Here is a 10,802-nt window from a genome sequence, read left to right as displayed (position 1 = left end):
GTGTAAGGACGTGCAAGCATAAGGGCGGCTTGGGATTTACATAAGATTATGCGTAAACCTTCGTATGCCTCGCGGAAAGGGGGTCGACGAAATGATGTCGCGGCGAAACAACGCTCCGGGGTGCGCTCATCTCGCACTGATAATTATAATAAAGCGGCATTATATGACGTACGAGCGACGCGATAAGCGTCATTGTCGATTCTAGTAAAGTACAAGCGATCAGATGCGATTTAAAATTTTTTTTATCAGTTTTGTAATATGATCTGACTTTAAATTTTATAAAAAGTTATGTAGCGATATTATCCCGAATATGTATAAGAAAAGAAACTTTATTGATTAATTGTTCTTGTGTGTTCGCAATTTTATTATTTTATTATAATATACATATTTTATATATATATTTTTTTACTTGCATATAATATATAGTCTAATTTTTACTAAATATTTGTATAGATGAAATTGTAATGTATAAAATAAGAAATGTTCTTAATAAATAAAATGACGCAAAAATAATGTAATATTACAATACAAGTATCTTTAAAATTGAATTAATAAATTATGTGTTATACACACATCACATGTGATTGATTCATGTAAGTAAGTATATAAATTATAAACGTTTTTTTCCTATGCGCTCCGGTATATAAAAAATGATAAAATCGATTTTTTTATATACCGGTACAAAAATCAATTTTTACTTGATCTGCGAACTACTTTATATTTCAATAAGCCAACAGGATTTATTATCACGCGCATAGCTGTTCTTTGCCTTGTGGCGTTGTTAAATCTTACCTCCCATCCCATGGTATATTTTGTATTCATAGTCTGAGCGAAAATTGCTCCTAGAGCACAATAAAGATTATACGAACCATAAAGTAAGTTCAGCTTAACTTGCCGATGTTTATTTAAGCGTGTGAGATATATTACGAGAAACTTTTCTTTAATTTTATCTCCGTGTGCTCATCCCTTATATCCTTACATTTTCTTTTCATATTAATCCTTTTCTCTTGCGGCTCTCGTGAAACTCAGTTGAGCCAAACCGACCGTGGTTACTGCGAAACCATCGTCGGTGTGTATATCGACAGAGTGAGAGATTTTCTCCGTTGGACATCGACAGTACTGACTGGAATTCTGAATGAATCTGCACTCTTACGAAAATGTCTGGAACTACGCGAACATTCGTCCTGAAGTACGATTAACAAGGAAGGTTGCATCTTTCCTATGAAGTATGATAGGAACAAATTAAAATCGCAGTCTTGCAAATTAAGAAATCGTGGAAAACATTCCTGCAAGAATTATTGATCGATATAAGGTGCATGTTAATGTTTAATTAATAAATTTAAAATCTTTTCCCATTCTTTTTTTACACGAAGAAAATGTTACGAACGCAAATTGTGTCTATCTTGCGACATGACTCTTCCATTTTTATATCTATGTTTTTTAATAACCTTCACACGTCGCAAATTTCGGCTGGATTAAACAAAGCAAAAAAAAATAAAAAATGTGATGCTATACCTGTAGCCGTGGTAAGTATTATATGGCGATATACACTTTCCATAGCATAAAAAATTCTTTACATAGTAGACAAAATATTTGCTCAAAACTTATGGAAGGAATTTATGCGCAAATATCCGCTAAACTATTACATATTATATACGTTTATTTTATTTAAGTTATCTCATCAAATAAAATGTATTTCAATACTTACTGTATCGATTTTCGAATACGGCATCTTATAGAATATTATTAATTTAAATATATTATTTCTCATATAAATGTTTAAATGCTAAATAAATATAAAATATGTCATGTATGAGCCTTCTAAAAGATTTCAAATAATGATTAATAATTTATTACATAGTTATTTGAATTATCCAGAATTTTTAACACGACAAACGCGATTACCATACTTTTAATATATAAAAAGTTTTTATACAATAGCTATGCAATATTTTGCTATAGATTCTATGCGGATGCGGTCGATTAGATGGTACCGAAATTTCAGAAGCTATTTCGACGGCCATACACCTACGGCAGAAAGATATGAAGCCGCTATTTTATGCTCCGGATATTGAGATTTGTGGTATAGTCGATCATTTTACCAGGGAGATTGATACTACCTGTCCTTCTAGAAATGCTCTCGTGGAAGCTGCCAGATTAGCAAGAGCATGTATAAAACCTCTGACCGAGTGCGAAGCTTGTACACATGATGCTCTTATTATACCCGGAGGGTTTGGCGCCGCACGTACTTTGTACATATATATAATAATTTGATAATAAAATAGCGTAGAAAAATAATAAAATACAAGACAAAATAAACCGTATATCAAAACAATATTATAATAGTATAATATAAAAGTCGTGGATGTATTTGATGTTAAAGCATGTAATAATAATTTTCACAAATATTCAACAATCATTTTATATTTATAAAGGAGTAATTTTGTCGAAAAAGGAGCAAATTGCACCGTCTTGCCCGACTTAGAGAAACTTATCGAAGATTTTTACTGCGAGAAAAAACCGATCGGATCTATGTGCATAGCTAGTGTGCTTATCGCTAAAGTGTTGAAAGGCGTGAAAGTTACACTTGGCAAAGAATGTGAGAATAATTGATCATCCTCTCTTGTTGGTATTCTTCTCTTCTTAATATCTGTTGATCATTTTACAGCACCTAAAGAATGCTGGCCATACGCTGATGCTATCAAGAAGGTCAAAGAGATGGGCGCTAAAGTAGAAATGAAAGATGTCAAAGGAGTAACACGATGCAAGAAGTACAACGTTGTCAGTACACCAGCCTGGTTGTATGAACCTGCAACCTATGCAGATATTCACGAAGGTATCGGTAAACTCGTCACGATGCTAAAGAAATGCATAAATAAGTAATATATATTTGTGAATATGTCTAAAAATCATATCTTATAACATTTTCATATTTTAATGATATTTTTTGCTATACTACAATATTTATTATATCTACCATTTTTATACGCCTTTGTATTTTTGATAGGTAAATATTTGGATTATATCTAATAGTATGCATTAATACTTTTGTAATTGAAATTGTAAATTGCAAATCTTATTTTTAAAAATATTAAAATTAACGTTAACGAAGTCTTGTGTGCGAGAATGCGCATTTTTCTAAAGTAGGATAGGATTCTATGGGTAAGGAATCTTATTTTCAAAAAATATACTTTATTCAATTTTTTTACTATGCCTCTTCGGAATGAAATGAGATGAACGAGGCACACGTTTTGGATATATTGTTAGCGCAGGTCAGTAAGCCTAAAAATATAGTTAAAATAATCAACAACAAGTAAAACAACAATGAGTCAAGATCTGCGGTAACGAATCTCCATTGATTTAAAATCGCATTTTTGTTCGCTAAATAATGCGCCAATCTTGGCCGCAAATTTCGTCCGAAGTAAAAATCATCTTGGAATTCTACAAAAATTCCAGCGCGAATACTCAAGTATTCTTTATTTCATAATGATTACGAATGGTAAGAAATGCTTAGAAATTTTCTTATTAATTATATGTAACGTTTTCCTTATAAATTTCGAGGTCGACTGGCAATCTCGTTAAACCTGCAAACACTGAGAGAAATAATTAACATATTTTTATAATTAATTACAAATACAAAATAGACAGTCTTTATTAATTTAATAAATGTATGCGGATCCTCACTTAAAATATATATCCAATTAAAATTAATTTTGTGCGTTGATGCACGCAGCTATAAATCCCGTGTGTTTAATATTATTTGAATAAACGTAATATTGTCATCCTGTTTTCGCTTTAGCTATTAAAATATTAGAAACGTAAACATCACATCGATATAATATAATTACGATATTAATTTTTTGCAAGCAATTTTTGCAAGTCAATTTGACCAGGAATTTTTGTCTGAATGTTTTCATAGATTTTTCTTTTTGTATACATTTTTGCACTTTTAGCACCTAATATGAAACTAAGTCACGTTCGTTTTGAAAAAAAAAAAAATAATAAAAACGAAAGCGAAGCTGTAACTAAAATAACCAGATTTTATGTATATTTTGAAGTATAATATATTCTACGTATGTTGTGTGTTTCGCATAATGACAGGATAACGAGGCCGCACGAATCTCGTGGAATTCAGGTTTAGCTCGAACACAAGTGTCGTTGGTTACCGATTCCAGAATTGAAGCTTACTCGAGCGTAACGTTTACGTACAAGCGATGAATTCAATCAACGTAAATGACGTAAAAGGTCTCCGTGCATAATAGTTAGCTTTGCAAGCGTTTCGCCAAAACGGGAACAGTTCTTCAGAAAGTGTCTACATGGTTGGCATAATTTATAATGTCACATGGAATTTCTTAATCGATGCACTGTAGACTCGAAAAATCTTATAATTAGAATCTCTCAAACTTACGCGATTATCACCTAATGTAGAGAATAGTTTACTCATTAAAGTCAGTTTCGAATCTGACGATGATTGGCTAATAAACAGAAACGGCAGTATTTTATATTTCTAACGCAATATCTTCGCGCATCATAAATGCATTTTTATCCTATAATATCTTAAAATCTAATTAATTATCTCGAATTCTCGAATCGTTTAGGAAATGTTATAGAAAGTTTGTACAGTGGTACATTAAAGACTACGAAATGATGTTTTCGACGCTCATTTCATTTATACTTACAAACCACCGTCGGAGTTCCAACGTTAGGAATTAAATACCTTCTAAACCCAGCGACGTTAATTTCAAAATACGATTTTTAAGTCGCCAGCTTTCCGAATTGATTGAAAAAGTTCGGTACGCGCACACAGTATCGTACGTAAAGATGCGAGTCTTCTCTGTCTCTGACGCACGTTTTCAAAACATTCTTCTCCAATGATAAAGAGACGACTCTTTTCAGAGATACTTTGGTTCTGATCTCGAGGCCAGATTCCGCGTTTGGAAGAAATCCCGAAGTTAGCGTCCGCGTTAACGTACACTTTAGCGATGTTCGTGATCTCTCAGCTAAGAGCAAGTAGTGGCTCGACGGACATGCGGGATCTCCTAGCCTTGTCCTCTTCGTATTGTTTGATTTTCATAAGCTTCCACTTGCCTTTACTCTGTTTCTTTATCGGTGTTTCCGTGGTGGTCATTTCCTCTGTATCAGATTGCTCTTCTTCCTCCAACATTCTCAGAGTCTCGATGATGTTTCTGGGTTCCGTGATACGTCCAGTGGAGGTGCCATTCTTGTTGGCGTACACTACGGAAAGGTGTGAAAAACTGGATTTTGGCGGCGCCGTAATATCGGCGAAATCGCGGAAATTTGCGAAGAAGTCTCCGCCACGGATTGGCTGGGGTTTAGGATTCCTGTAATACTGCGCGCGACCACGATTATGATAGTACGGATTATAGAGGCTTTCGTCTACTGAGTACTCGTCGTTCTCCTTATCCTCCGGATAATATGTACCACCGCGAATCACGCCAAAGTTACCCGAACCTAGTAGGGAATGCTGATCTTTGCTCGTAGCGGCTGGATAATTACGTTCGCGTTGGAAGTAGCCCAAAAATCTGTTAGGACGATATCGTTGCTGCTGCTCCGTCAACGGAAGTCGGTGGTTCGTGAAGAGTTCTGCGAAAGACGGGAAGAAATTTTGACTCTGCGTCTCCAAGCTTCTATCTCCCACATCGGTAAATTGTTCGACGGCGATATGTCGTGTGTTTTTCGCCTCTTGATCCTTGGAAGCGTCGATTTTTTCAGCTTCGAATGATCTCTTCTCGCTCTTATCGGTAGTATCATTGGATGCTTTATCCTGGCTATTATTTCGCGTGCTATTTTCGACGCGATCAGATTGCAAAGTTCCGGCTTCATCCGGCTCCATATACATGTCGGAATCGTCGTATTCTTCGCCTACCTCTGACGCTGATGCCATGGAATCCTGCAACAGAGGAAAAAAATATTATGAATTGTGACGTCATCTTTCGAACAATAAATGCGGAATGCGAGCGGGAGAAAGCTTACCGGTACAAGCAAAGAAATGTTTTACGAGCCACGTTATGGAAACGTGCTGTTTTAAATTCAATAATCTTGTAACGCGCAAACTTTCTTTGCACTTCTATATGCGCACCGATGATTTGTGTAACAAGCGTAACGATTGGTGTGGGCTTTAATATTAAAGAATTGATTGTAAACTGTCGAAATTATCATTATGCTAACCGATTATAATATAATAACTTGATAAAAGAATACTAAGTTTTCTGTTACGTAATTTTCTGCGGTTTGATATTATTTCAAAAAAGTGAATGATACTTTTATTTAACACTAATTCAATGTTACATGATAATTGTGGATTACGCGTTAGCGGAACTTAAATAAAAATTCTAGAAACTCAGCATGGTTATTTCTTATAATTCTTCATTTTTTCATCGTGGTTTCCTTGTTCTAGTCTGTTTCCCTATTCAAGAAATTAACAAGAAAAATATAGATAGTCACTACCGGAACATTACACTTTCTATACCGTTCTTCTCAGAATTATTTTTCTGTATCCACAATGTGACAGCTGCAGCGATTAAAGATCGTTCAAGCATGACAGGAAATATTTCAATAAGTGCAACAGCTTCTTTCCCGGAGTGCATCGACCGAAGAGGGACGGTCTGCGCGTTCAAGCCCACCGTGTCCTCGCCTTGACATTTAAGACATCTTCGTGCGAGACTGTTTGTGCTCAAGACTAGTCACCATAGGTCATACGTAACCCATACATTGTACGGTGTACCATCCACGCATACCATAATATCGCATTGTATAAGAGCGCGGTACGATTGTATACCGACCACGTGCGTCGTGGTAATGCGTACGAAGGGCGTAGATGGTCGTTGAAATTGGTTGCAACACATCAACGAGACACGCCTAGCATTGTTACGAATATGTCAGGTCAACACTCGTCTGATATAGCTGTATCTGCCTTCTCGAAGTTAATATAATACCTTGCTCCCGTATCAAAGTTGTTCCTACAAATGCGACATTAAGCTCGTACATGAATCTAGTTTTATCGTCAACTACAACACATTTATTATACATGTCAATTCATAATGCAATGTGTACATTAGAGATATGCACCTCTCTCTCTCCCAGAAGATATATTGATTAACTCTACTTTTTGTAGATTTCTAAATTTTAGTATTAAAGCGCTAATTATATGCTTTGATAGTAAAATTTAAAAAAATTTATAAAAAATGAAGTTGATCTCATAATACTATTCAAACAGAGACAATTATTATGAAAGATTTTGTAACAAAGCGATTATAAATCAATACGAAAAAGAATGGCTTTGATGAAGAAGGATCGTGGTAGCCGTTCCGAATGTTATACGGGCGTGTAGACAATAAATTCTACACGCACCGGCGAATGAGCTTGATGGATGCGTCTTTGCAGCCCATAATGTGAAATGAATGATAGACTTTACGAGCAAGATTCTATGCACGGAGTTTTGATCGTATCAGAAAGAAAATAATGTGTCGCAGTTAATCACTTCAGTGTAATTATTCGCCTGCTTCGACTAATGTAATTAGACGGCACTACAAAGCTTACAGGTGAGACAAATTGAAACACTACCTTTGCGACATCATATTATACAGAAAAATTTGAATTTGAATGTTTGTTCATCTCGATTGACACGTAATAATTAAATATCCATGATATTAGCTATAATGGCAATAATCATGCAAACATTAGTTTTAATTAGAAAATAAATTATTCGCTACCGTGTATTATAATTTATTGCGATGTGTGTATAGTATATGATAATAGTATAAATCTTTCAGAATTGTGTTGCACACACAGATACGAAATAGGTGATCTGTAGAGAAAGCTCATTGAAAATAATAGAGACAGGGAACAGTGAAATTAATATTATGCCATATAATTAGAAGAGTTGAGTATAAAAAAAGAGGAAGAGACAGGTTATAATTATGTGATTACAAGGCATGATTTAATCAGTTCATATGTCCAAAAGAGTTGCAAGATAAATGCTATAATAAAAATACTAGTATTTCCATCCAATGTAGATCTTAATATTTCATCGTATGTGTGCGTAGATATTTATTAAAGAATTCTCTGAAATATACAACTATTATTCTGACAAAAGAACACACAAATATGAGCGTTACTACATTTCAATAAAATTGATAAAAATGTATATTAATAGTAATTATATCATGTACGTTATTAAATAATATTGTTAAAAGAAAAGATATATAAGTCTCAAACTCGGAACAAATATATTAATGTAACAGAAACATACTTGATCAGCGATAATAAGAAAGTAAAAAAATACAAAAAGACGTATGATAATTGTTATGCATAATTACAGAACGCAATTAGTTTCGCGATTTGCACTTGATAAATACACTAAGTACTTATTAATTTAAGAATTACAGTATAACTGACAAAATAGCAAGCGTTTAAACAGAAAGTTCTTATGGCAGCTTGTCTGATCTCACACACAAACGTATTATCTCCTTCGCCACTTATCTCCCGACTTTTTTACATGTAATATTCAAACAGGATCTAAACTAGTATGAAAGACTTAATAGTCTTTGTAACGATCGAAACTGACGAAGATTGACAAAGAGAAGAAAGCTGAGAGGAAAAGAAGAACACGCTATTATTACATGATTACAAGACGCAAATTAGTCTTGCAATGTATTTTTTTACCAGGTAAAATATACGATGTGCATCTGAAGATTATTATATTATCTCGATGTGTGCATGTGCGCTATCCAGTTAACTATAGCGCGTCTATCCCCGTCGGTTGGTATGAATTATATGTGAATTAGGGGCAATCACACAGCACGAGCAGCCGCGGGCAATACGATGGATGATCCGCGGTTCTTAGAGCAACGCGAATCGTCTTAGCACGAGGAAACTTATAAGCTACATTAGCGAAGCGCATGTGTTGTGACACGCGAAAGTGCGGCAGGTATCCTGGAGCGAAATCGACATAAGTTGCTCGGCTGATCGATCGTGAAATACAAGCTTGTACTTTTATAATGCCTTTTTTCATAAAGTTAAAAGAGCTTAAATAAAATCAGTTGCGCGCAAAAAATCCATATATTAGAGAAATTCATTGATTAAAGCATTATAATTGTCATCATTAATTATTTTATATCTTGTTTTGTTTTATTGATTTAAAAAAAATTTACGATGTATGAATAAATAATGACGTAAAGAGAAAATTATTTTCAGATGTAAAAAAATTAATATTTTTTTCTTTTCTTTTTACTTTAAAATAGAGCTGTTACAAAAATAATATATTGCGGCGACATAAAAAAATGATTATTATCATCTAACAAAAAAATTCTCGTTGAATTTATTCAAACATAAAAAATATTATATAGAGCATATTTATGCGCAAGCTATATAAAATTGTTTTCCTGTGTACTTTTTGACGTATAATCGTCGATTAGCATATTGTTATAATATTATATTTCATTGTCAATGATTGCTCGTTTGCGTCGTCATAAATGTAATTTACAGCATGCTGTCAATACAATCTCTGGGCGAAATAATCGCACATCTGATTTATTACTCGTCATCCATGAGCGCTCAGACAGCGTTACGTTATGGATATGGAAACAGGAATATACTACTTGCATTTATTGCGACAAATGCAATTATACTTTAGCGATGGTTAGAATTATAAGTGTGACGGTCAAGAGCAGGACATAATCAAAACAAATGCAGATATATTGTATTTGCATTTTTCATGTATACCTATATTTTTTATATTTAGTTATATTGATATAAGAAAAGAAAGAAATGTAAAATATAAATATAAAGAAAAGCATACATATATACATATTCACGTTTGCGTATATAAATGAAAGATAAGATAAGATAAATTAAATTGTGATAATTTATTTTATATGTTAATAACATAATATCTTTGCAACTATGAAATTAATATATTTCTGACTACGCTATAAGTTACGAAGACATTTCGTAATATATCAAATTGATCAGAAGATCTTATCTTCGCTCAAGTATAGATCGTACAATGGTTGGCGTTAATAATCGTGCGGATAACTATCTTCATATAAACTAATTTAATATAATACGCGAAAGGAGAACACGAGATCTTTTGTTGAAAACGAGATGATATCTGCATGAATCTGATGATAATCCGTGTAAAATATGTAGGCGACTACTGAGGCAGTCCTTTCGCTTTACATATATGTCGCGATTTCCGATTTAAATCAGGCTTTATCAGGCTTTAAACATTCGAATTGCAGCACAGCGTGGCAATACTATATATGCAGTCTCTTTCTTTTTATTATTCTTAAAAAATTTTTCTTACCTCGTGTTCGACAGCGTGTTCGTCCTCGGGAACCGGCGCTCCATCTGAAACAAAGAACAAATCTTTGTGAGAAAGGTTGCATTCTACTGGTAGATGTGTATGCGACACGCGCACAACACGGTTAAATTGAGGGTACTGATATTTACGACCCAGTTATACACCGTAGGCAAAGAGCGAAACACCTTTGAGACAAACATGCATCCGCGAATCGCGGTGGAACGACTTCGATGGTCGATATCGAAACTTGACAAAACATGCTGCAGTCCGTTAATGATTACCCTCGATTGCGCGCGCGGATCATTGAACCGGTCGTCGCATCACTATAACAGTTGTTCGCTGTGTATTGCATCGCGATTTTCAAGGAGCTTTGTGGAATACCTTGAAGACGCTACATAGATTACATATATATATATATATATATATATATATATATATATATATATCTGCCGCAAAACATGTTACAAACGAGTTGTAA

General features: G+C 34.2%; 2 protein-coding genes across 2 annotated transcripts in view; one reads left to right on the top strand and one right to left on the bottom strand.

Annotated features, from left to right (window-relative positions):
- LOC115240574 (glutamine amidotransferase-like class 1 domain-containing protein 3A, mitochondrial) overlaps positions 1 to 2,897 on the top strand; it is a 48,890-nt gene extending 45,993 nt beyond the window's left edge. Inside the window, exons 2-4 of the mRNA XM_029815803.1 lie at positions 1,963 to 2,252; positions 2,436 to 2,599; positions 2,669 to 2,897. Coding sequence (XP_029671663.1) covers positions 1,963 to 2,252; positions 2,436 to 2,599; positions 2,669 to 2,883 — 669 coding nt within the window. The 3' untranslated portion in view covers positions 2,884 to 2,897. The remainder of the gene's footprint in view (positions 1 to 1,962; positions 2,253 to 2,435; positions 2,600 to 2,668) is intronic.
- A 2,068-nt stretch (positions 2,898 to 4,965) lies between these two features.
- Positions 4,966 to 10,583, bottom strand: LOC115240562. Its single transcript, XM_029815789.1, has 3 exons — positions 10,523 to 10,583; positions 10,328 to 10,371; positions 4,966 to 5,911 (listed from the first exon to the last, which is right to left on the bottom strand). Exons 1-3 carry the CDS (start codon positions 10,581 to 10,583, stop codon positions 4,997 to 4,999), a joined length of 1,020 nt encoding a protein of 339 aa, XP_029671649.1. The 3' UTR covers positions 4,966 to 4,996.
- Positions 10,584 to 10,802: the final 219 nt, after the last annotated feature.

The sequence above is a fragment of the Formica exsecta genome, unplaced genomic scaffold (assembly GCF_003651465.1).
Source record: "Formica exsecta isolate Colony F162 unplaced genomic scaffold, ASM365146v1 scaffold442, whole genome shotgun sequence".
Classification (NCBI taxonomy): Eukaryota; Metazoa; Arthropoda; class Insecta; order Hymenoptera; family Formicidae; genus Formica; species Formica exsecta.
The sequence above is the reverse complement of the archived record's forward strand: the minus strand, read 5'-3'. Positions and strand labels throughout refer to the sequence as shown.